At 32.8% G+C, this 27,060-nt stretch overlaps 3 protein-coding genes across 3 annotated transcripts; 1 reads left to right on the top strand and 2 right to left on the bottom strand.

Annotated features, from left to right (window-relative positions):
• Window positions 1–484: 484 nt before the first annotated feature.
• Window positions 485–21,266, top strand: LOC111003823 (ADP-ribosylation factor 6). Its single transcript, XM_022274536.2, has 7 exons — window positions 485–621; window positions 3,707–3,802; window positions 16,029–16,137; window positions 16,644–16,799; window positions 17,132–17,278; window positions 17,814–17,992; window positions 18,984–21,266. Exons 3-6 carry the CDS (start codon window positions 16,056–16,058, stop codon window positions 17,954–17,956), a joined length of 528 nt encoding a protein of 175 aa, XP_022130228.1. The 5' UTR covers window positions 485–621; window positions 3,707–3,802; window positions 16,029–16,055; the 3' UTR covers window positions 17,957–17,992; window positions 18,984–21,266.
• LOC111003899 lies at window positions 11,589–11,915 on the bottom strand. Its single transcript, XM_022274655.1, has one exon. It carries the CDS (start codon window positions 11,913–11,915, stop codon window positions 11,589–11,591), a length of 327 nt encoding a protein of 108 aa, XP_022130347.1.
• On the bottom strand, window positions 21,260–26,764 carry LOC111003821. The gene is made up of 7 exons (XM_022274535.2): window positions 26,617–26,764; window positions 26,159–26,333; window positions 24,041–24,163; window positions 23,160–23,295; window positions 22,506–22,583; window positions 22,158–22,290; window positions 21,260–21,554 (listed from the first exon to the last, which is right to left on the bottom strand). Exons 1-7 carry the CDS (start codon window positions 26,673–26,675, stop codon window positions 21,401–21,403), a joined length of 858 nt encoding a protein of 285 aa, XP_022130227.1. The 5' UTR covers window positions 26,676–26,764; the 3' UTR covers window positions 21,260–21,400.
• Window positions 26,765–27,060: the final 296 nt, after the last annotated feature.

The following is a 27,060-nucleotide window of genomic DNA, read 5'->3' as shown; positions in this document are numbered from 1 at the left end:
GCACACGTTGTTTTAACGTATTATTTATTGAAAAAAATATCTTAGTATGGTTGTTTTATTTGTCTAATAATCATTCAAATTAGTAGTACATTTTTACCCTATATCTATTTGAAGTGAAACTTCTTTATCGACGTATAGGAGAAATTTTGTAAGAAAATCGTCACGTTTTTCGGTTACGCGCCAAGTTGTTTTTTTTTAATTCAAGAGTTTGATTTCGTTATAGCTTCTATAATAAACTTTTTTATATAATTTAATAAACATTAAGTATTGTCATAGGTAATAAACATAATTATTGATTAGAAAACAAAGTTACCGATTAATATTTTATTTTTATCGATTAAATAAACGCATATAATATTTAGCTTTTACAGTATTTAGGACTATAATTATTATTCTATGGAGCCATCAGTAGTAGCTTGACAATTGAGTATTGACTATTCTTAGGATTATTCAAATTTTATTGTAGTCTGTGAATCGTGTTTGAGAATTGTGATTTGAGAATTGTGATTCAGTTTTTGACTAACGAGTCTGAATTCTAATTGTCATTTTGTGGATGTGGAGTGTTTTGTGTTGTGAACTTGTGGGTAAATGTTAATAAAATTATTTAAATCCTGTCATGTGGTAAGTTTACGTAACCATATTTTGCTTTTTAAAGTCTGGTTAAGATCCTACGAGTGCTTACTTAATTTCTTGACGCTTGCGGCTTGACCATATCGTCTAGCCGTTATTTGACCGCCATCGCCTCGGTGGCTGCTGATCACAGAGACACCGCCTTTGCATAAGATATATATTATTTTTGCCACAAAATAAGTAGTTCCTGTACTCGGTATTAGGTTTAAATATTCAATATATCGGGCAATATAATTCTTATTAATGATTAGGTAACCTATGATAATACACGCAGTAAATTTCAAATTAGAACTTAAAATTTAGTTATATAAATGTAATGGATGCAATAATATCAAAATCTGTAAAAATATTTATAGGTTAGCTATACATGCAACTTGTTTCAAATTTTGTAGAAACCTGTAATAGTTAACAATTAACTGTCAAAGATTGAATCATTAAACTTATTAATCTTATGAACAACGGATGAAATGAACATCTATGTGCAGAAATGAGAGTCCACACTACTACAAAACCTATTAATCATACAATCCTTTTCATTCCTTACTCTACAGTCTACTCTAATAGCTCGCTTGACCAATATGTTTGTAATTGTAGTATGAGGTCACCAAGGTAATGTACATTGACTCCAATTTCTTTGATTAAGACCTTGTCAATTATTTACCTATATAAGTGATAAGTGAACATTCAAAGAATTCAAGGGGGTATAACTTATAGTAAAAAGTTGTAAGTGTCGTTGTAAGGAATAAAAGAACTTACGTATAAAGTCTGCTATAGTAAATTATGAAATATTAAATAAAAAAGACAATAATAACTCATAACACTCAAAGTTTCAGTGTTATTCAGAATTGTTTTTTAAACAATATGTAGTTGAGTAATGCAAATACCAACTTTGTAGTCTAGTGGGCTTTTGTATGTCTACATTGTAATCATAATATCAAATGGCTATCTATTATTTTAATTTGGTGGCGGTCTCTTGCTAAGGATTGCTGTAAAACACTCAAAAGTACCAGTTAAAGAAGTTTTATTTAAATATTTAGTGCTCTTATAAACTAAAGACATAATTAAATTCCTTGTAGAAGCTGGAAAAAAAAATTTTGCTAGTACAATTAACCCACAGCTACTAAGTCTATTCATTTTATAAAGTACATCAAAAATCCTCTAGTGATACAAATATAAATAGATAATAATCTTTCTAGTAATTTTTATCTGTATTTGTAATACAATAAGAAAAAGTAATACCTACATGATAACAGTAGTAAATATATTTAAATCACAAATATAATTTCTAATTGTGGCTTTATTTTATTCATTTTATGTTCAACGGTGCATGGAAGTATTCAAAGGTATAAGGTATTTAAAATCAGCATTTCATTTGTTCAGCTCTTGGTACTATGATTTGTTGTCATGCGCGACTGTGCGTCTGCGCCGGATGGCAACTGATTCATCATTGCTAGTTGAGACTTGACAGTGTAATGTTTATTATACTTTATGTCCTGAAACGACATATTGTTGAAACTTAACAAGTATATTATTTATACTCAAAATGTACGTACGTAGCTGAAAGTATATTTTACGTACAAATTGGTGCGGAAACTGAAGCCACACTACTTACATATTGCAATTGTAAGATATAGCCTTAAACATTACTTGGATGCTTAATATTAATCAGATATAAGCGTAATGTTATTCACCATATTTAAGTGAATTATTCTGCAAAGATATAGTAATACTGCTTTTGCTATGTATGAATTATGATTTATGTTTAGTGGGCGTTCCGGACGGAAGCTCTAACAGCGGTCCGTGGGCGAAGAGTCAATCTAGCCCTCGATTCATTCATTCGGAATCGTTGAAATGTATTATTCTATCAGTGTTTATTTTATCAAAATGTTATATTAGGTAAAATAACTTTTTTGGTATTAAAAATCTTTAACACTAGAGAGAATAGAAATTATTCTAAAACATTTGATAAAAATTTCCTACGTACTACTAGAGGGAAAAACTATAGAATATATGTTAAATGAATGTCGTGTCTTAACAAGAGAATTGTGTAAAGAAATCTAAATGTTTCTTTCGACATTCATAGCAATTTACGTTCTCCCGAGATAATAAAAGCAATCTTTATGCGTAGCATTCATTGTTATTCTAATTGTGATAATTGACAGCGTAATCTAACAGCGACTTTCCAATTTAAATGATCATAGACGGTTGGATTTTACTGCTGTCCAGTTAAAAAAAAACATCACACAGTTTAATATTGAAAAGATCAAAAAATCCTCAACAATTGCCTTGTTGGTTGTATGCCTGCCGAGAGTATAAACAGCGGTTTTTACACAGAAAAGGACGTTCAAAATTTAAATTGGCATGTTAATATTGTTAAGAGATTTCATTTCATTCAGATTCCTTTTGTGGAATGTATCGTTTTAGTCTAATCTTTTATGTCATATTTAACATATATAATGCTACTAACCATTTTTATCCGTATTGCAAATCTCTCCTTCAATCACGCGATCGAAAATTGCTGGTTGTCGGATGACTTTTATAGCTCCAATATTTCATTAGGCTTGTTTGAGTTCCACCAATTTTAGAATTTGATTGCGTTACGACTAGTTTGATTACTTTTCCCAAAGGGGTTTTGTCATGCTACTTGATGAAAGTGACAGGCTTCTTTCAAACAATATCCTAATAAATCCAAAAACTTTCTACAGTTGCAAAAAAAAATGTTTAATTTACTCTAGAAAAGTACAAACAATTTCGTAGTAAAATATTTATTTTCTCTTTCACACGTTCAAATGTGCCTGATATTTTGGCGAGTTATCAAAATGGATGGCCTTCTTTTTGGGAGTTTGACTTATCGCATTTGTTAGGATAGCAGTGGATCCTTACACAATACTTCTTGTTGATGATGAATTTAGATTCAACACAATTCAAATATTGTTACGTGACCAAAGCGAAAAAAGGTAAAAAAACCATGTAAATATTTTTTTTACTTTTTACGCTTTGGTCTATTCTTAGCCGTTCTATTCCTCAATATGGTATGCACTTTTCTTATATAATATAATATGTTATATTGTTGCAGGTTGAGTGCGTGAGTTTTGATAAGCGACACAGTGATAGGATCGTGGAAGTGAGCCAACTGTGTGGAATGGTTCCGGTGTGTTGGAGATTTGTCGATGTGAGTATTTGCGCTTTCTACTTGGTGTATATACAGTCAAAACCGTTTCCGACATCCTTTAGAACAACATACCGGTTATATTGACTAAAATCAAAGGTCCCGGCGGGTAAAAGTATTAGGTAATTAATAACATCGTCATCGGCTATTACAACTATCGGTTTTTACCACAAAATATGAGTAGTCCCTGCGATGCGGTTATAACAGGTTTTGACTCTGTATATAGCGTAAAACTCTTGTAACGTCGAAATCACTAGGCTTTGGTTACTTTAGCTTGTCTTCCATACAATGATGCACTCTACATAGCATAACAACGTCCCTCTATAACGACAATTAAATATTAAAAAGTACTTTTTAAATTGCCGAAATTAGTTAAAGCCGCCGAGCTGTGTACGTTATTTTGTAGCTTTATTTTCCTAGCCTCGTTAGTATTCCTAACTTTCTAAGAAATGCATTCTTTTGTTTTGATTTTGCGATTGCTTGAGCGTGATTTATCACAAACTTGCTTCAATGTCACAAGATATAAATAAAAAAATACAACATAATTTTAGGGTGCAGCAAAAGACGTCTGGCGAAAATAACAGACTAAGAATAATTGTGCTTTATGTATTTACTAGTACAAGTCAGAAATAAACTTTTTCTTTTTCTTATACAGATTTTTGTCCTATTCATTTAACGACAACTTTTTGTATCGTCAAAATTTGGACAGTGTCTTGAGTGCCGTTATATAGAGTTTAAACTGTATATATTTAATATAAGGATTATTGTTATTTTAGTCGTAATTAACAGTATGTCTGCTGTGGTTTTGGAATCCTAAACATAAAAATAAATTTAAACTACGCGTTCTATTCCCAAAGACAGGATAGTCTACTAATTTATCCCGATTATCAATTTCTAAATTCAACTCGTTTTACTCTCGAAAATGAAAGTTATCACACCAGTTTACTGTGTTTGGTCATCAATAACGCCGCGAATCTTACAAGTGGTAAAGTGAAATGTACGAATTTGACTTTTATATGGATTAATAACTAGAACTAATAGATATATTTGAAATATAGACCCCATATAGAATCAAACTGTGGATACTTTTTTAAAGTGTTAAGCCTGGTTACGGCTTGAGACACGGACCATTTCGAGATGAAATCTAATTGAGTGACTATATTTTTATTAACCTTTAAAATTACATTCAAAACAAGTGAAAAGTTTGTTTGAGGTTTGACGCTAATATAGAAATATTTTTTTATAAAGTTTCAAGTTTTTTTGTCTTTGGTTATTTTTTTTACTACCATTTTGAATATTAGTAGCGTCATCTATGTGTCAGCCTACGAAATTTGCAGGCCACCGATTAGTTATGCTTTAACTATATACCTTTTTATGTTCCATGGGCATTCGAGAGTAACAAAAGTTCAACACAGATACTGTTTGTTACCTAAAACTATTTACACGTGGGTATGATAAGGAATTTAATGCTCATTTTAGTGGGGATTTGTCCGTTAAGTCAATTAGTATTCTATGCTTGCACGGTAGCTGCTTGTTCATACTCAAGAACCTTTCGTTCTTATACGATTTTCATTACTATTTAAATATCGTCTATATATTTAAGCAGTAATACTAAAGCTATGGTTTAAGTTGTAGTATGAACATTGCAGGGTCTGCTTAATTGTAAACTTTAATTATAATGCTGATGAGTTTATTTAATTAAATGCGCTTATCTCAGGAGCTACTAGTTCAATAGGGATTATTTTTGCTATAGATACCTACATTTATCGAGGTAGGCATATCAAGCCACAATCGAATTTACGCGCAAGACAACAATCATATACATAGCATTTCTGTATAAGCAAGCAGTCATGAACCGTATTATGTGCCTGCCTGATATTTCCCTTTACAATACGCTTGTATTTTACTGGTTTGAAAAATATTTTTATTTTTAATATTTAAACGAATAATGGAACACACCCACAATTTTTATTATACACTCTTATTTCAATTCTAAAGTTCAGTATTTCTAAATTACGGGTATGATTAGTTATTGCAAAAATGAACTTTGGGTGACCATTTAAAACAATAATCATTTTATATAAGCAATATTTGCATAATTGAATTGATTATAAGTGAACTTGAACACCTTGTCAGTGTGATAAGAGTGTTCTTGAAGTGATATAATTGTTAAATGTTAGGTAATATGATCATAATTTATTCAGACGATGAGTCATGTGTATGCATTCTCCATACTATCGTCATTCATGTGACCTAGAAGCATTTTCTTAGTATCGTTGAAATCTTCTACCGCATTTACCATGGAGAGTGGTCAGAGGAGTTATTTTATTTTATTTTATTTTCACATTAAGGTACAGAAACAGAAAACAGACTGACTACATACATAAAATTATTACATACTAAACAACATTTAAAAATCTGACTTCCAGTTATATCTGTACACAGCATTTACACTAAATATCAACTAAACAACATACACATATCAAACCGAATGACAAAAATATAAAAAAAAAACAAGAGAAAAAATATATCTATACATACACACACACACATGTTTATATACATATACGTTAATCAATTAAATTAGTAATTAAGGTTGCAAGTATTTACTATGAACTATCTTTTTAAATTTACAAATATTATTGTGAAAAATATCAACCTCAGCACATACAGCATTATAATATTTGCACATTCTTACGAGCGGAGCATTAAAGATTAGAGTTGGTTGACCTTCCAGTAACAAATCCATGCTGTCGTGGGCTCAATATATGTTTGAGATGGTTATACATATGGGTATAGATGAAACCCTCGAATATCTTAGCGAATAAGTTTAGAATACAGATAGGTCTATAATTCAAAACATCACCTTTGTCTCCAGATTTATACACTGGTGTAACTTTGGCTATCTTCCATAGGCTAGGAAATACTCCCTCGTGCAAAGATTTCTCAAATATAATCAATAACGGTGTAACAAGAGCAGTAGCGCAAAAACGAACAAAAATAGGTGGAATCCCGTCAAAGACAGCACCCATAGAGAGATCGACACTTTGTAACTTTCCTAACAATTCCTCTCTAGTTATCTGTAAATTACCAATAGAGAAGTTTGATGACGGAAAGCTAGGAAAGTAATTATTTGTGGTATTAGAAGAGTAAATTGATGAGAAATGACTAGCAAACAGGTTTACAATATCTTCACCCGTAGTACCAACCTTGTCTTGATAACACATCCGACCAGGAATATTATTGGTGATACGTTTAGATTTTGTGTAGCGCCAAAAAGCTTTTATGTTGAGTTTAACATCCTCTTCAATTCGTTCTATATATGTTCTGAAGCATCTCTTAATAACTTCCTTAGTTCTAGTTCTGAGCATAGAGAACTCGTCATAGTCCCTTGGGTTACCAAATCGCTTATATCTAATATGAGCTTTGTTTTTAGATGTAAGCAATTTAATTAAATTTTTGGAATACCATTGCGGATATTTATTGTTTGGACCATTAGACTTAGGAGTATATTTAGTTGTTCGGATTAATACCTGCAGATTAAACCTGCAGCTGAGTTTCATTATCGGACTTCGAGGCAGAATACGAAATTTCACCCGTACCACCTCGACGTCCGCCGTTCCACAACTGCGCGTTTTTCAAGGCAGTTTTTGCCGCGCATCACCTCTTTGTGGAACTAGCTGCCCACACACTGCGTGGCCGGCAACGCACGCGCGAGCCCTCTGGCATTGAAAGTGTCCATGGGCGGTGGTATCACTTAACATCAGATCAGCTTCCTGCCCGTTTGCCCCCTGTTCTATAAAAAAAAAGAATATGAAATCTGTAACTTATTCCATTGTACTTACCTATTAAATATTTATATAAAAATTATGTTGATTTTTATACTCTATTACATTCTAAGCTTGTTTATTAAGAACCTTCCTTCATGTCTAACACCACAAGACACGCTAATATTATCTCGATAGGGTTATTAACTAGATTAATGCGCTCCTAATGACGTTACTTACGTTGATATGGGAAATCCTCCTAACCTCGAAGCTATCTATGTACTCGTGTCATAATGGTATTGTGTATTTTAGTAGTTATCGCTTTATCGTAGATAAAACGTAGAATTTGTATGTTACCTTATGCTATTTTAGTTATTTTTCATAAACCCAAATCACATAGGTTTTGTCGTCATTTTTGTATTTAAGTAATTATAAATCTTGATAAATTTTTTATCTACTAAAATCAAATTAGTAGTACAGAGGCAAGTTGTTTGATTTGACTTTTATCCTATATCGGTAGAATTACGAGTAATCGATGTTTCTCCCTAATGCCAGTTGCTTTGATGTCAGCTCACATTTCAAATCGGATTTGAAATTCGAATAAGCCTAATTTAAACGATTCCAACGAATCTAATTAACCTTGCTATTAGCGCCATAATAGCGTTCTATTTAGATCGGTCGGGTAATAGTGATTTTACGCTACTGTTCTAGTACGTTGCTAAAAATAAGTAGAGAGTATCGTCAACCCTGTTAGCTCGGACATGTGTTTACATCGACTGAATGAGCTTCGAGCGTTTACACTAAAGGTTATTAACCTCGCATGCCAAATGCTCTGTCATCTGTGCAATGGTCTTCGTAGTTTACAACTGACGATATACAGAATACATAACGGGATTTTGGATGATGACATTAATAGAATCAAGCCCTCAATATTTGGCGACATCACCTCGTATTATGGCAAACCAGCAAACCAAATAAACATGCAAAAGCTGATGGATCCACCGAGTAATGGCCTCCACCCTTTCGAATCTATGCATATTAATAATTAATAAATGAACTGGCAGATATCGTAGACCGCAGATGCTAGCTAGTTACCAACCCTGACTGAGAAACAAAAATTCAACTTACCAATTCTTCAGGTCAGGTCGAGTTTAGTGTTGCTTCTTTATATTAGCTGGTAATAAACATTGGTATTTTGTCAATGATAAACAAGTCTATTTTTAATAGAAGCAATAAATATACGTTATTTCCGTCATATACTTTTGGCTTGGCATTGTTTGATATTAAATCAATTGCGTAGCATATTCAAGTGCAACCGCGAGCCCTCTGGCATTGAGTGTCCATGGGCGGCCGTATCACTTAACAGGTGAGCCTCCTGCCCGTTTGCCCCCTGTTCTATAAAAAAAAGGATATGGATATAGATAGTAAATCTGTTTTTTTCTTCTATAATGTAAAAACACTAATGTAATCTGATACCGCTGTACTGAAGTAGCTGTCACATAAAATATTTTGTTGCTGCATATTTCTCTAGTGGCTTGTTGCTAACAACGCATTAGTTGATTTTCCCAACATATGATCCTGTAATTTTGTGTTTGTAGATTTTAGTCTGACATTTGTAGCGTTTTCTTTAAGTTTTCCAACAGCAGTAATAAATACATAAATATCAGGTGAAGATCAAGGGTTCAGCGCCATAGATGTCTTTAACGTTTAATACCATGTCAAACTGACGCTAAGGCCACAGATGGCAGCTACCGTTGCTATGGTTACAAACGTGTTATTAATGTAGGATAAACCTATCAGAAAATCCGCTATATGAGCTATCGTTCAATGTTAGCGTGACACCATAACCCTTCTCGAAATCGCTAGCTGTACAGGTAATAAAAAATTGAGGCCAGCCGTGCTCCACGATTTGGTTAAAATAAAACTTCAATTTAGTTATCAAGTACGTTTACTTGAGTGGCCCAGAAAGTGGCTGGTGGTTTTGATTCGGTCGGCGAGTTCTAGTATATTATTTGAGCTACATTCTATTATATTATTCTATCAAATAATAAATAAATAAAAAATATTTCAAAACATTATACATTCTGCGAAATCGGAGAACACAGTTTTATCAAACGGATACTAGATAGCATTTAAAATTGCGGTCAGAATTTAGGACATATATTTGGAACATTTATATGTATTATTAAAATATAGCCAAATAAAACCGTGCCGCCGAATTTCTTCATACATTTTTAACGTATTAAATGTTAATGGTGTCCTGCGTGACGCTTCGGTCTATAAATAATGAATTACTTATATGTACTTTATGTCTTACCATAATATAATTCGTTCTGAACTCGTGAGTTTAATCACATTTGAATGTCTGCAGCGCTGTTAGGTAACTTTATTATACTGGAAGCGGAAACTTATAAAAACTTTAAATGGACGCAAAATAAGTTAAAATTATCGAAAGAAGAAATTTTAGTGTAATTTAAGAGAGAAAACATTATTTGCCTCTTCGAGGTTGATGATTTGATGATTTAACTTTTAGTCTATTTTAAAGATTTTATAGACTGCAGAAGAAACTAATATTTTTTATAGGATTAAACTTATTGATGGGATTTTTAAGCAAATTATTTCGAATTTAAATTATTAAATTTGTTCTGATTTACATACTATTTGTTTTGTTGTAGTACTTAAGGTAAATGAAAGACGAAATTCTTATAAAAAACATTACGTTTTTATTATTTAATTTAATTTCATATCATACATAATGCAATGTTACCCCTTGCCTATGTTCTGCGGATATTGGGCCAATATTAACTCAATTTAGGTGGGGTGACGTTTTCTTCGGCTGATGCCAGTCTATTGATCGTGTACTCTGATAAGTTACTCTGTAAATGTGTGTATCGTAGAAGCACTACGACATCAGTTAGAAAATTGTATTCTGAATTAAGATACGACATAAAAAGGAAGATGGAAAAACTCACTTGATATATTGAGTAGATTATTCAGAAAATTTATGGCCGATATTGAAATTGTCTGTTGGTCTAGTCGCCTGGTGGGCTTGAGCGTGGGACTATCATCTTTGAGGTAGTAGGTTCGAACCCCGGCTGTGCACCAATGGATTTTTATCTCTGAATTGTACGTGCGCATTTGACACTCGCTCGTATGTTAAAAGACAACATTAAATTGCATGATTAGATTCAAAAGGCGATCAGGGAAGCGGAACATTAGAAAAAGATTACGAAACAGACACAGAAATCTAAGGCCAAGAACAAGAGCTGCAGCGCCACTGGATCTCTTTTATTGCCTAACATAACACTGAAATGACGTCATTTAAAGACGATGCTCAGCTTTTTAAAACTTAAAAAAGATCTCGCTACTACTACTGTCGGACGCTTGAAATTGTGATATATGTAGTACTATATATTGTGATCGTTATCGGATAGTCCGAAGTTAGGTTGTAGTTTATTACGAATAGAGTATAACATATTATGTAAACGTGCAAAAAATATCCATATGGCTAAGTGATGATAGTGAGTATTTTAGAGCCCATGACGTAATGTGTTCCCCACAAGTATTATGACTCACATGAACACGGAGCAATCGTAATAACACTTCCGTCATTACGTGGGGTTATTACAATTTGCGTCAGGCAGTCATAACGTTATCATATACTGTGTACTAGCGGTATATTGTTATAAAACTCAGAAGCTGATCAGCTTTAGAGACACGTGCGGTCCTTCAAGGTCGTGTGTCTGTACTGTAAAGAAAATAATCGAGGAATCTGGCATGATTAAAACCCAGCAGAATACTGATCTAATTTCCTTTGATCAAAAAACAAAAGGGCAAAGAGAGGAATACCTGCTGAATTATGAAACTCTGAATATGGAATGTCATACATAATAATAATAATAAGGCCCGTTTAATTTCCAATCATGACAAAAAAGATTACATTCAGCTTATATTTTTTATATTATTTTATTTATCTTGTTATATATCCTATATCTTAGCTAAATTTTGTACCATCGATCGGATCATAAAGGCCTCGGCGGCGGATAAAGGCCTCCTCCAGCTTTTTCCAACTGTCTCAGTCCATGGCTTTCTTTCTCTATTCGCTGTTTCCTGTTACCGCTTCTATTTCTTCTATCCACCTTTTCTTGGGGCGCCCTCTTCTTCTTTCCCTTGATCCTTTCTATACAGTTTATAGTCCACCTTTCATCTGTGTATCTTACTATATGCCTCGACCATAGCCACTTCTGTTTTAGGGCATAATGTAAGGCATCTATCACTTTTGTTTTTCGTCTTATTTTTTCGCTTTTAATTTTAGGTATTTTTCTTATTTTTAGTACGCTTCTTTCCATGGTTTCTGGTTTGCTACTAGTTTCGTTATTTATGTATTGTAAGTCCACGTTTGGCAGCCGTCATACAGACAGTAAGACAGTAAATACCATCGAAAGTGACAGGAAAGAACAAGACAGAAAGTTGCTTTATTCACACATATTAGAACATCTTACAACTACATGCCCGGACCGAAGTTAAATTAATTTCCAACACTGGTGACCGATAAAATCAATTTGTCTCGTAGAAGCACTTTAATCTTATTAAATGTCTATACTAAATATATTGTTTATATTCAGATAGATTACTTAATTGTGTATAATTGTAATTTTTAAATGTGCCAGCTCCTGGGGTGGTTTTGGCAACTTTCCACTTTGAAGTGATCTGAAAACTTGGCACATTTGGTCGAGCAACAAATTCTCTATGTTACGTCACCGTTGATATTTTCTTAATGATTTGTTTTCAAAACAGTGGGTTAAATAAAAGTTTCCTAACATAATATTCATATAGCTTGCAATTACTGGGTATCTAAATTGACAATTTGCTTTTGTTAGAAGCAAGCAGTTGCAATTTGATATACAAGGATTGCTTCTGCTTGTTGCTACTAAAAGTATTGTTAATAAAGTTTACCTTTACTTTACCCTAGTTTCATTTAAACAACAGTAGCTGCTTTAAAAGCAGATTTTAGTATTAATTGACGCTCCAATTCTATAAAAAGAGGTTAAGAGGAATACGCCCTCCAAAACCACTTTGACGATACGGTCCAAAGTGAATATTGGTGAATTTTGTATGCTGGGTGAATGTAATTTTCGATATCGTGTATTTTTCGGTTTATAAATCGCATTTAGTCAACATTGGTACATTCAGCCATTACATACTTATATACTAAAAGACCAATCTAAACCAATGTTAGCTGATTTTTACTCAAACCATAACATTTTTTTTATATCCGTCAAAAATTATTATTTAGAGAATATTTTAAACAATTTTCAATTTAAGTAAATGATTTATGTACATTGCACTTTTTCATGCTAATTGCAACTGATATCACATGAAAGTTGGATAGGGAATTATACAGGCTACATGTTCAAAGCTAGTAGGTACAGAGTAACAGTTTACCCATTCGAAATTAGCCGGATAAAGGAAATGGTGTGGAATTGGTGACGCCCTATGCTTTGATCAGCCGGAAACGAACGGTCGTTTGGATACGTGTGAGATGGATAAACGTTTGTTTTGTTGACACGCTGTCGTGATAATTACAAACATATATGTCTTATGCAGACATAAAAATGCTCTAATTAGAGAGACAATAAGCCTGCCCAATTGTCCCATTAAAAATCCAAAGACTTCTTGTAAGATCTTTTTTTTATGAAAACCAAAGAAGTCTCATTAACAAGAAGAAGGTCTTTTGTCTATTCTTGTTTCCTAAGAAGATGAATTCACGAGGCTGCGTTACTTTTTACGAAATATTTTGGAATAGCTTTTTATTATTTTCTTCTTATGGACACTATATTTTCAAGAGGAAAGAATTGTGGATCTTTTGTATTATTTCACACTTTAACATATACACAGCTTGTATTAACATATTTATTATTTGCAATATTTACATCTATGTATTTTATATAGACAATATACATGAATATAGAATAAAGTTACTACGGGGCCTTCCAAGGTAGGCAAATTGGTATATATTTATTTATTTTACTTATATACATATTTCATTTAAAACCATTTCAGTAGGATAGATTTTTTTTAACAGTACGTGACTAATGCGAAAGAATTCCTGGCCATTATGCGATTATACTATCATTATCAATGTCGTAGTCAATTACGAACAATCTGCGAAAAAATTTCTATTGTGTAACACTTGCCTCAATTAAGAAAATAAGGTCAATGAAGCTGAGAATCTTCATTGTCGTTGCATAGCTTTGTGCATTAACTAACATCATTGTAATTCCAAATAAAATAACAAAATTGGACCCGTACCACCACCACAAATTATTATTATTTAAGGCATCACTATGTAGAATCCTATCCATTAAAGTATTTCAGAACGAGTTCGACGTAAGGTTCTTCAAGAAAAGACCAATTGTTAAAAAGCCCGTTTGGCCCCTGTTATAAAAAACGTTGTAGGTAACTTCACGTTTCCGGTTGTATATTGGTGCCGAAACTATGAAACTGCAACTTACTGACATAAAACCACTGCCAGTTTTTGAAAATTTGTTTCCGTATTTAAGTGAAAGATGATGAGTTGAAATTTAAAGATTGAGTCATACTGTTCAAACGTCTACATTCTACTTTTATACGTAAATAATAATGGAGTTCATCAATTGAGATTAAACATATGTAATGGAGTCACAAATGTAGTTTGCCATTAAGAAGCTGTGCTATGTGAGTATCCATAAATGGATTTCAATCAATCATGTTCAGTTTTTCATTTCTGATGGGGAAAAATAAATATAAAACGATGGAGATCTATTCGCTTAACACATAAGATTATTTACGTTTTTACCGTGTTTTACATAACAAATATTAGATCACCTTAAATTGAATTAAATATATGTTATTCAATTTGCGTTCACTTTCGGTGTTTTAAAAGTCGATAAAAAGCACGTTGTTTGCATAAACGCTTCGGGATTTTCTATTTTAAATATCAACAAAAGCTAGAGTTAAAGCAGCGGCGAATGAAAATAAACATTTGTATCAGCTATTTTGAATTGCAAATAAGTTTACATAGAATGTGTACTTTCGTTTTCTCCATAAGTATTCAGACTTTATTATTATAAGTAATACTAAAATATAAACGGAAGAATCACACGTCATTAGACCGTATCCATGAGAAATCAAGAAAGTGAAATAATCATAGTGTTTTGTTTCACTCACGTCGAGTGAATAGGAGGAGGATGGAGGTATAAACTTAATTTTAAATAATTGAAGAATTCTCTGGATAAAAGTAAGAGTCTTGACGTATCGCGTTGAGAGAAGTGTTGCAGTTTATTTTAAGACAATAGTTGCTTTTTATTTTTCTTGTAAGCAATATATTGTTATTTATTCACATATTTTACTAAGTAAAATACACAATACTTTTTATTACGTGAACTAAAGATTCAGAATATAACACCGGTTTTGTTGCGATTATTTCTATGTAAACGGTAACCATGGTAACAAACACGGGTCTTGTCCACATATCATACATATGATGTTTTTTCGCAATAAAGTATCCATAATAAAAAATCGGTAAGATTATAAGTACGGACTTTGTTTACGGTACTAATTCTTGTTTCGTAAATAGAAAGTTAAATTACAAGTTTACAAACTAGAAATTGTATGCTCTTTAAACTAACTTAAGGGCTCTTGTGCACCTAAATATCTGGGGCATGCGAAGGTTGACTGGGATGAGGTCAGTAAACAAGTTTTGCAACACGTTTTCTTATCACAAATAACAATAATTAATTGGTTTAGTTTACTGTTATCGTCAAAAAATATGAGATATCAATAAATAAAAATCTTTTGATATTGATAAAGCATCTTTCTTCATGTTGTTAAAAAAGCAAGAATTTCAATTTCGATCTAATAAAATTTGCGTTTTTATATTATTCTACTTTTTCTTCATAATGGACTAGAATGCTATTGAAACCGTAATAATTGTTATGAATTGTTTTTGATGCATTCGACTCTCCATAATTTTACACTCGTTAATCTGAAAAAAAAACCTCTTTTTAAGTTGAATTTTATTCCGCCCCGGATTGATTAAATCCATAGATTAATTGAATAAAATCATTGTTAATTCTCATTAGCCATTATTTTGAAATTCAGTAGACGTCAAAATTAAAGATTGAGGGTCTGTTTCACAATGTCCGGATAAGTTCCAAATAAGCTATTTATTACTTATTGGTAGGATAAACAGTATATTTGCGTTTCACGACTGTCAGATAGCGCTATTCGTCATGAAATGCGAAGTATCTCATTCGAAACTTTTATCTTTCGAATAATTTATGTGTTGCATAGCTATTTGGTACTTTATCCATACATTGTGAAACAGGCCCTAAATATCTTAAACGATATTTAAAACATACAAGACTTTGAATATATATATCACAAATAAAATAATGAGTGGTAAATTATCTAATTTTCAGTAGTCCGGTTGAGGTGATCTCGTCACCATGGGGAAGCTATTGTCGAAGATCTTCGGCAACAAGGAGATGAGGATATTGATGCTGGGACTCGACGCAGCAGGGAAGACTAGTATCCTTTATTGATTAAAATACTAGGGATACGCCCTATTATTGTGCATAACGAAGAACAATGCGGACATATACTACCTCATTTGTCAATGGTGTTCATTGACTTGCTTTGGTCTGTTACAAACCAGCTGATGTCTATTTGTTTGGGCGTGGATAAAGTATTAAAAATAAGTATACTTTTATAGTAGTAATAACAAATATAAAAAAGTATACTAAACCGAAGTTAACCTGTGACCCAGTTCTAAATTCTTTTGTGGCACTCGCGTCGATAAATTAAATATTTATGTGTACTATTTATGTAGACTAGCGAAACCTACAGATGTTGTTTCGTATACACGTCTTAAATAAAGTAAAATTAAATTAACATCTAATTGTAAATCTAAACTATTCACGAATCCACATCAATACACAGTCCAGAAGTTAAACAAACGCAATGTTATATTTCTGATAAAAATATTGTCTGATACTATTGATGTTTTTCAATTATTCCTTAACAAGTTGGAACAGCTATTTTATATAAATTAAAATTAGGTCAGTCAGTGACAACGATACCAACGGTCGGTTTCAATGTAGAAACTGTCACGTATAAGAACGTTAAATTCAACGTTTGGGATGTTGGGGGGCAGGACAAGATTCGACCGCTCTGGAGGCATTATTACACAGGTGAGCTATTTCACCATTTTTTAAGTATTGATAAAAATACTTATAGTATAATTATAGATAATTGATAAAAGATACTTATATAATAGATACTCATTTGTTTATAATGTCCAGTAGAGGGCACTGATAACAAAATCGACAGCCAAAACTTGGTAATAAAATGCTGGCGGAATTATTTATGCCCGGACTATGGCTTTATCTAAAAAATCAATAAATAATATTAATGGCTAGAAGAAATAAGATAAAGGACCCACATAATGGTTAAATATATATTCTAAACATTTAGATTAAAATCATTCTTTTCATATTATATAGCAAATTTTGTAATGTTTCAGGTACACAAGGTCTGATATTCGTAGTGGACTGTGCGGACAGGGACCGCATAGATGAGGCGCGGCAGGAACTGCACCGTATTATCAATGACAGGGAGATGAGGGATGCCATTATACTCATATTCGCCAACAAACAGGACTTGCCTGATGGTTCGTAATTTTAATTCTATTTCACACAAATTTCTCAGTTGCATACCTAAATTGTGAATTAATTATTAGTTCCATCTAATCATAAAGGACAGTTGATTTAAAAAAAAATTGAAGTCAATTTTTTTGTTACTTTTTGTCTGCATTTTTCTCTATATATACAGGACTAAAATATACGTATGTACGTATGTACATATGAGTCTCGGCCTCAGATTTCTGTATCTGTCTCTTGATACAAGCCGACTTTTGGGGTTAAAGTTAAAGCATTCCGTTCGCCTCAGTTGTTTCTTCATCGTACGAACGAGTGTTAAATGCAACCATAAAAAAGTTTTGGTGTACATCCGTAATTCGATCGACCTCAGGGTTGAGAGTTGCACGTTGAAGCCATTAGTCCAAAAATAATTGGTCTACGGTTAACCAGTGAGATGAATAAAATGAAATAATTTATATATGTGGACGTAGCCCTATCACAGAATTGAAGTCAAAATGTATGATTTGGTATAGTTTTTAGGTATAATGTTTAATGATATAATTCCAGCAATGAAACCCCACGAGATCCAAGAGAAGTTAGGCCTGACGCGTATCCGCGATCGCAACTGGTACGTGCAGCCTTCGTGCGCCACTTCCGGGGACGGGCTCTACGAGGGACTTACGTGGCTAACCAGCAACCACAAGTTATGAGCTGCAGAGTAGGCGGCCCGCCCGCCACTTACTGCGGTCAGTGTCTATTTACCAGAACCAATTTCCATTTATTTATAGCCATACTCCAAGCCTCGAATATGCATTTAATTTTTTGATCTGATTTAATATATTGTCCTCCTTTTTATTTAATTTCAACGAAGGATTAGTAAATTAAATTGTATAGTATATATGCTATAAACATGAGCCTCACTTTTCGCAACATAAAGTTAGTTATTACATTGAGGAATATTATTGTATTCTACTGAAATCTTACACGAGTGGTTTCAAAAAACTTTTTGTTTTTCAAATTTCTTTATACATTAAAGTATAATTTAAAATCGGATCTAATGAATAAATTTTAAAGCAAACAATTATTAATCAATTCAAATTTTTAGTCTCAATCGCTTATCAAATGCAAATATTAGTTTTAAATCAATATGGAATAGTTCTGTATGTCAATTTGATAGTACATTGGAGGGCTGTTTACTTAATGTAGCGTGACCTCAAAAGTCAAGTAAATCACCGCAAATGTGTCACTATTTAAATGTAATTCAGCATTCAGGGGATCGAACCTGCGACTCATCCCTGAGGGAGTAGGTTCGATCCCCGGCTTTGCATCAATGGATTTTTTTTCTATGTGCGCATTTAACAGTCGCTCAAACTGTGAAGGAAAACATCGTGAGGAAATCGACATGTCTTAGACCCAAAAAAGTCGACGACGTGTGTTAGGCACTGGAGGCTGATCACCTACTTGCCTATTATCATGAAACATCAGAAATATGAGGCCCAGGCCTAAAGCGGTTGTACATCCACTGATTATTATTATTATAGTAATCACTAGCTGACCCTGCAAACGTTGTTTTGCCATGTTTTTGTGCCCAAAAATTAAAGTTTATAATTAACAAAAAAAACATAAGGGATGATTATAGAGGGGTGAAAATTTAGGGTTGCATGAATTTTTGTATGGTGTATCGTAAAAAAATAACATGTATAAGAAGACAGTGTAATTTGTATTGTCCTATTTCAGGTGAGGATCGAGATGCCATTTAATTGTAAGTAAGCGGCGCACCGTTGGTAATTGTGAACCAGTGTATGAACTGTCGCGCAAGTGAAGTAATTACTATCAAGAGGACTTATCAAATGCTATTTACTGAAACGTTACTTATACTAATTAGATACAAATAAACTAAACTTTGACGCCATATGATCGTTGTTAATAAATAATGTAGGTTTTTTCATTACATAACATTTTGTTTTATGTAATTTTTCTTTTAATTTATTTATAACTTAAATTTATTTAAAAAAAAATTTCATAATTTATATAAGTGGCTAATTCTTATTAATTCCTTGGCAATATCAGAGTTATCGTGCTTGATAGTGTGTAAGATTACCATCGTAGGCGAGTTTTACTGTATTTTAAGAAGCAACGTTTCAGTATTAAGCTTAGTTAGTAAACGTGAACTGTTTGTCACACAAAAATCAATTATTCCATTATTTAAAGAGAGTTAGAGCTTTGTTGTAACGACATTTGATTATTTTTTTATTTAAACGGTGATTACATAAAGTAAAAGTGGTTTTTTTTTACCTCCTTTGTATAGTAACGGTATGTATTAACACTAGTGTAATGAAGCGATTTGAGGGTATTTTAATATGAGAGCACGCTCTGGTATGTACAGTAGGTTTGTCTAAATTATGGGCTATACAGTAGTTAACTCATGCCAATTATTTTTGTGGGTAACATTTTCCAACAGTTAAATGTAGGGTAACCCGCAAATAGATGTTAAATGTTTGTCAGAGGCATTCTCAGCATTATAAAACATGGATGCTGTCGTTTGTTACCATGGTTACCATTTTCACAAATAAATCGTTGACCATCGTAACAAATACTTTTTGTCTATGCTTTATAAGAAGGCCGTCTATCACTGTTGCTTTTGGTATGTTGACCGTAATTTTCTCAGAACTTTCACTCGGATTCTATATCACCCTTAGCACTAAAAGCACAATTCTAGTTCCAAAACAGTAATAGAACTTTTGTATGAAAAACTAGGCTGCGCTCCATGGGGGAAATTTGTTCTACTAGTACCATCAAGTATTAATTAACGAATCAAAAACTAGTGCGGAAAGAGTACCGCCGTACCAGCTATTATATCTAATATAAACAATATAATTCTTACTTATTTCAAATTATTCACAAAATTTTATGCATCTTGATGATCGTTACTGTAGCACTATATGCTGTAGACACTTTAACGTAAGTTTTTTTTTAAAAAAAAGCACTGCTGCGTCCAATGTCTCGACGGTACACTTTCTGCACAGACTACTAATATATATATAATGTTGCCAACATCTATATTCAGTACTTGATAAAAATCTCGTAAATTTGTGCTAAGGGTACATGAAGACGGGAAAAAATATTCCACATTTCCCAAACTTAAAATATTCCACTTCCCAAACTTGCTTCATAAGTTTCGCAGTATCATAAGTAAAATAAAAAGTACGCTTAAAAAGTTTAATATTTTATTATAGCATCAATAAAAATAGTATGTTAATATGTAAATTGATATTTATTGACAACTTCAACGGCCTCAGGTTTTAAAGTAGCGTCGAGTTAAGTTTTAAGAGTTAATTTCGTCCCTGTTACGTTAGCACTGCTTTAAAGCCGAACGCCGCCATCTTGGTCACAAACCAGTCCATCGAAATGTAAATGGATATTGACTTAACCATGACATTTCTCAACTTGTAGATTCTAATTATTTTAACGCTTCGTGTGTTTAGAGTATGGGACCAGAGTATTCCGCGAATTTAAATATGAGTTTTCTACAAAGTGTTTTCAAAATGGCTTACTTTTTACACTACCCATTTTTAAATTCGCAAATTTGTTACAAATTCTTTACAGCCATTATTTGTTACATTTATTTTTAAGGATTTCTATTTTTTTAATATTTTTTCTGTTACAATTTTATAACCCTTTAAATTTAGTACGTAGGGACAGCGTATGGCGCATAACCATGTTTCAGTTTTCTGTAAATATGAAGTTCATGAAAACGTATAATTAACTGTTCCTGAAAATAAAAAATCAATCTAAAATGGTAGAGGTTTTAAAATGTACTTTAATGTTCTTTGGCTTACGTTTTTATGAGCTTGCGATGATAGTAAATTTAGTTCGATTCTAGACAATTCAAAAGTGTTGTAAGTCTAGCACTTGATGTAAAATTATGTTTTCCATTTCAACGATGTAACGGTTGTAATTGAGTTACACTACTGTATAAATATTGTAGAAAAGTTATTCAAATATAAACTTACACTCAAATCATCTTTTATTCCTTCAAAAGAGGTCAGTAATCATCCAATCGAGATACATAAATAATTTAGCTAAGGTTTTTCTTGACTTTCGAACGAATTTGGCAAATTTGCAACGTGTCTTTATCCTCATGTACGCTTAAGTTAATGTTCCGAGGTTGTAATGCAAGATTCTGCTGTGATATCATCACACCTTGGAGGCAAGATGATCTGGAGTTCTTCGTTCAATTGAATCTCATCTTCTGGGAGAATGTCTTCGGCAACTGTGGTGTCGTAGTATTCGTTGGTACATGCAGCTCTGAATATTAATACGTTATATAATATGATCAGGATATAAACCAATTAGCTAAATGTTTACTTTATAATCTTGAACCCTGCACTTTTTTCCTATTACGCGACCCGATAAGATCTGGTAGACACCTTGTCAGAGCAAAAACAATCGAGAGATTTAATTACTGTAATATGAAAATATGTAGTACCGACTGGTCTTACATTACATTTTCATACATTTCTTTGAATTATTATTATGTAGAGGGAGGGTAAAACTTGCTTAGTTTCTTGCCCATTCTTCTCAGCAAGTTCTCAGTAGTTTTTCTCTTTCGCGAATTTTGTAAACGTTTTTGACATTCATTAGAATGCCCTAAGACGCATCTAAACTGAATAAATAAATTTTGATTGATTGATTGATTGATTACACAAATGAGCTGTCATAGGTATCATCTATGAATGTTAAGTTTCAAGCAACGCTAGCGGCCACTAACGAAATTACTTTGTAACAGTCGACAATCGTGACTCTTAACAAATTAATATGTAAATGCGTATCACGTGACAATTAGTTTTTCGTTCAAGAAATCTGAGTCACGTCTGATACAGAGATAAATGGCGCAGGTACAGTACTCACTCTGGCTGATCCCCAGCCGTGCCACCCGCAAGTACAGAGGTGTACAGTCGAGCTCTAGCCCCATGTAATCTCATGCCGGCTGGTACGTCTTCAGCACCTGACCTTGTCTCCGGTATTGGACGTAGGGCGTTACCTGGCAAATACGTGTTAATAAAAGCTAAAGTCGATTTCAATATTTTTTGAATTGAATTTTAAAACATGAAAACATACAGGGAAGGCAGATTTTATTTCAACACTATTTTACTTTTTTTTAATAAGATATGTGGACAATTTTTTAGAATATTTTACTAGGCTTTTGTTATTGACATGACAGTTTTTATGTTAAGTAAAACAGTACGAGCTAATTACCATCGTCCTTATCCCTCATATCTTTGAATACATTTTCTGCTGGCGCTAAACTCCTTACGCTGTCACGATCTTTTCGGTCTAAACGTAAAAAATAAACAGGTTAATTTATATATTTTGTTCTTACAAGTTGGTCAGTCTAATGCGCTTTCTTCTAAATTTCGTTCAATACTTGTAATACCCTATGATGTATTACTCATAGAACTGACTAATTGGAGCGGTTAAACCTTATAATCTGATACAAATATTTATTTAAATAATATGCATGTAATTAATAAATTTATCACTTTGAAATTGAGACTTATCATTTTTCTATTCATATCATATTTAACAAGGCTTAGATTGACCGCAAGCATGTTGTAAGATACTGATATCGAGGTTCAAACGGTTTAAAAATATATGAAGCACCATATTAATTACAAATACACTATTTCATTATACTGGAAAAACACGAACCCAATATTCTTATTGGATCAAAAAAGTGTAGTTGTAGGTTGAACGTAGAGTGTAACTTGCGCCTGTTATAGGTGTGCCTTATCATCTATTACTTCTTGAAAATATAATCAATCAACAGACCAAATGTTCCATAAGTCGATACATTTAATTTTCCATGGCAGCTACGCTTAGAAAAATGTTGCCGTAATAAACTTTAGTTACTGCTTTTAGGAGTAGCTCTGAGATGAAATTCAGCATAACCACGAAACAGTGTTTCTAGATCGTCGGGGGCCATGCGTCGAAGATATGGGACTCGCTTGAGGTCAGGCCGATGGAGACATCTGAACGAATTTCGGTGCTGAAATACAAAACGATTTGAGATATAAAATATTTCTTATAAGGGGTTTGCCACTCCTCACACGAACAGTCACTCATGGGGAAACAAGGTGGAAAAACCCTCCAGGGAAACGAAAGTGAGGTCGCCCTCTTGCACGGTAGGCTGACGAAGCTTAAAGAAGATTAGAAAAAGTTCAAGTTAGAAAAAGATAGAGCCAGCTGGTAGAGAGAGAGAGTGTCTGTGCGTGTATTTATTAAAAAAAAATGTTTTTAAGGAATAAATTAGGCTTAACTATTACTATATAGACAGTATCACCTGCGTTCTAAATCTCAACCATTAAAATACAATATAAAATATGTTCAATTTAGGATACTGGTATCACTTATTCCATGTCATTAAATTTATCGGTAGACTACTTATCGGCAAAGAAGACAGAGCGTGTAGGAGAGAAAAAGCCTTTTTATATAATAGTAAGCCTTTTACACAGCTTTTCCTTATTACATTTATTAAATTGTTTAAAAGGCACGAGGTAAAAGAGCCACTCGGATTTTATTAAATAAAAGTTTCCTTTTTCCCAAAAAAAGAATTACTCAATTTAGATAGTCTAGTACATGGAAATTGCAGTCTGCGTTTGTTCCGAGTATTAATATTATCAGTATGTTTTATTCTACTCGTAGTAAACTTATCGGCTATTTTTATATACATACATAATATTTTCATTAATATATTGCGGGGGAAAGGTAAGTATATTAATTTCCTTGAATACCTTTACTAGTCCTGCTGGTAATTGCATTCGTTCACATGCGCAAGACATGGACATACAATGGATGACGCTGTCATGCTTCACTGAAATCGCTGATAGGCCACTTCGGACTATTTCTTCGTTTATCTGTTTTAATAACAAAAGAAATTCTATGGTAATAGATTCATTTATCAATAGTATAATAAAATTATGTATTAACTACGTCTATGTCTATTCAGATTTTTTATTATTTACATATTTAACGATCATTTAGAGTTCAATAACACTAAGATTTATTTAATTCTTTCACTCTTGAAAATACACCAGTAAGTATTACAATTGCGTTTAGAAACGATTCATCATTCTTTTCACTAAGCGAGACAAATTGCTTTCTCTTCAATAGCGTCCCCTCAAGCCTTTAAAAACCTATATTGCTCTTCAGCATCATCATTAATTAGTCGGGAATTTATTTAAACGGAAAATTTCGTGATGCCAAAGAAAATAATTAAAGCAAAGCGATGTACAAGATATAGTTATTAGAAAACATTGTAAGTACTATAAGTTATGTTCTTTAAACGTGACTAACAAACTCTAACATTAAATACGTTCCTTGAAAACAAGGCATTTTGTTACAAAAATGTGAAAGAAGAATACACATTTTATAAGTGATTTTAGGTATAGAAAAATGTTTTATTGTTGGAAACATGCCCCCGGCCGTAAAAATTACAATGTTTAGTTGACATATTACAAAAGGCAAGAAACGAGTGAAACAAGTTGTTCGATACTATGCAGATATACTTAAAAAGACAATTTTTCTCGAAATAACCATTTATTATTATTACGAAACATGTACTTATGTTTTATACTATGTAAATAACTGAGTTTTTATTCCCCACGATAACCCAGTTTAAGGGTATGATTTAGATACGATTCTTACTTACGAGAATCTTAACTATGTAGGTACATAGTATAAACACGATCTCGTATGACATATTTCTATGTTCTTACGAGTATCGTATCCGTTTGAACCATTTTGAGTGCGAGATTTTTCATTCTAGTTTCGTAATTAGAGTATTGTTCTCAAAAATGACATAAAAATCCGAGTAAAAAAATCTAATAACATTAAGTTCATTGAACTTTATAGAAGTCACGAGTGCTTGTGGAAAACGGAAAATTAAAATTATAAAAACCTCAATGCGGGAAATGCAGCTCTTAATGCATTTACGAGAGAATTGTATGTTAAGGGATTTGGTCCCAAAGAAATAAGTGCAAAAATTAAAAATATGAGAAGTATGTACAAGAAAGAAAAATCAACTTTAAAATATGACTATAACTGAAAATATTTACGTGCCTAAATTACCTTGTTACAATTCTTTGGACTCATTTTCACTCACGCACTGCACTCATACCAGTAACTGGCACAAAACCTCGAAATTCGATTATTGCTTCGGAAATTCTGTTATACGGATACAATAAATTTTCCGCGAAGCAATTGTCGCCAAAGTGGAAGAGCGAGAGGTGTGAATGTTTAGACGAAGAATATTTTCTTATATTCTTTCGATAATGATACCTTCGAGACGAGAAACTCAATCTAATTTGAGAAAATCTCCTTTATGGAGCATCACTCTCGCATGCCAAATTCAATACGCTTTGATAAAGTTAATTATGCTCCGCACTATTTCTCGACTTTGAATCTTACCCTTATACATATGTAAGTCATATTTTAGCATCAACGATGCGTATTTCTACGACCACTTCGCAATGTAACCCTTTGCATTTGGCAGATGTTAAACCCATATCAACATCTTGCCACGTTTATTTTAATACTAGGTATTTAAAAATTTACCCTTCATTGGTTTCGTCGTGATTATTTTCAAAATTTTGTTGCTACCTTTGGAATACGATGTCTTATTTTAAAAAGTCGATTATTTTTTATTAAACGATTTTTCATGCTGAAAAAAGGATTCCAATCAAGGTCCGTCAGGACATCTACATATAAAAAATCAACAAATTCGTGTCATTAAATTTAAAAACCAATCCCAAAAATAACCTCTTCAGCAACAAATTAAATATTATATAGACAGTGTATGAGAGACGTGGTATATAATCAGAATATTGATATTAAAAATAAACAAATTTTACTTGTAGTTCTCTCCCCTCACAGCAAGGTACGATAGGTGGTAATTCTTCCTTCTTCTGTACAAGGTCTACGGTCATGTTGTCTCCGCTAGCAACGGGATTCATCAGTAGAAGAGATGCGTTGGACGATTTTTTCTCTTTCACCTCGATGTGGGAGCAAGCGCTTCGTATGTTAACGCTTAAAGTAGATAGGATCTTAAGATATTACACTTGGCCCAAATAATTATAATAAATATATATTTATGGCACACAAATGGCACGTGTTACAACACAAAACAGTTAAGGAATGACATGTCTTATAACACAAAACGATGGCATAGCAGCATCAACAGCAACAGCTTTGTGTGCCTGACATAGGCACAGAAACCTGGTCACCTGTAGAAATCTGAGACAGACCTAAAAAGTGTTAGGTAGTTACTTTTAGAAAAATTGTAATTTCAGGATAAATAACACAAATTTACCTGTTCATATTGAGATCACGCAGAAATACGTTTGGAGAGTGCTGGTGCAGTAGTTGCATTATAGAAAGTTAAGGGCTGGTTTGGAGTGTTTCTTTTAAAATCTGTCTACATTTTTTTACAGAAATTTCAACACTGGCATGACACGACCATTGAGTTTCCTTTTTCGAATATATTATTTTTAATTTTTGACTTGACTGACTGACTATGGTTTATGATAAGAAACTATTTTTGCTGTATATCATTTTTCGTTTTCATATTCACCTTGCGAAAATCATATACTTGATAAAATAAGTTTTAAAATAAACAGATAATGTAAGAAATGTTTTAACTATACACAAAGCCACATTTAGAGGTATTGTGTGAATGCAAATTACTCTCATGTGCACAGCTGATATATTATTTTCTATTGGACAACCGATACGTTATCGGTGTGCTTTTGTTTTT

The sequence above is a fragment of the Pieris rapae genome, chromosome 1 (assembly GCF_905147795.1).
Source record: "Pieris rapae chromosome 1, ilPieRapa1.1, whole genome shotgun sequence".
NCBI classification, from domain to species: Eukaryota; Metazoa; Arthropoda; class Insecta; order Lepidoptera; family Pieridae; genus Pieris; species Pieris rapae.
This window is presented reverse-complemented; position numbering and strand designations above follow the sequence as displayed.

Coding starts and splice junctions, on each gene's coding strand:
- LOC111003899 (XM_022274655.1), bottom strand. CDS start 11,915: ATGGAAAGAAGCGTACTAAAAATAAGAAAAATACCTAAAATTAAAAGC.
- LOC111003823 (XM_022274536.2), top strand. CDS start 16,056: ATGGGGAAGCTATTGTCGAAGATCTTCGGCAACAAGGAGATGAGGATA. Junction 16,138..16,643: donor CGACGCAGCAGGGAAGACTA/GTATCCTTTATT, acceptor AAGTTGGAACAG/CTATTTTATATAAATTAAAA. Junction 17,279..17,813: donor CAAACAGGACTTGCCTGATG/GTTCGTAATTTT, acceptor ATATAATTCCAG/CAATGAAACCCCACGAGATC.
- LOC111003821 (XM_022274535.2), bottom strand. CDS start 26,675: ATGCAACTACTGCACCAGCACTCTCCAAACGTATTTCTGCGTGATCTC. Junction 23,296..24,040: donor TACCAGCAGGACTAGTAAAG/GTATTCAAGGAA, acceptor TTTGTATTTCAG/CACCGAAATTCGTTCAGATG. Junction 22,584..23,159: donor CAGAGCTACTCCTAAAAGCA/GTAACTAAAGTT, acceptor TTTTACGTTTAG/ACCGAAAAGATCGTGACAGC.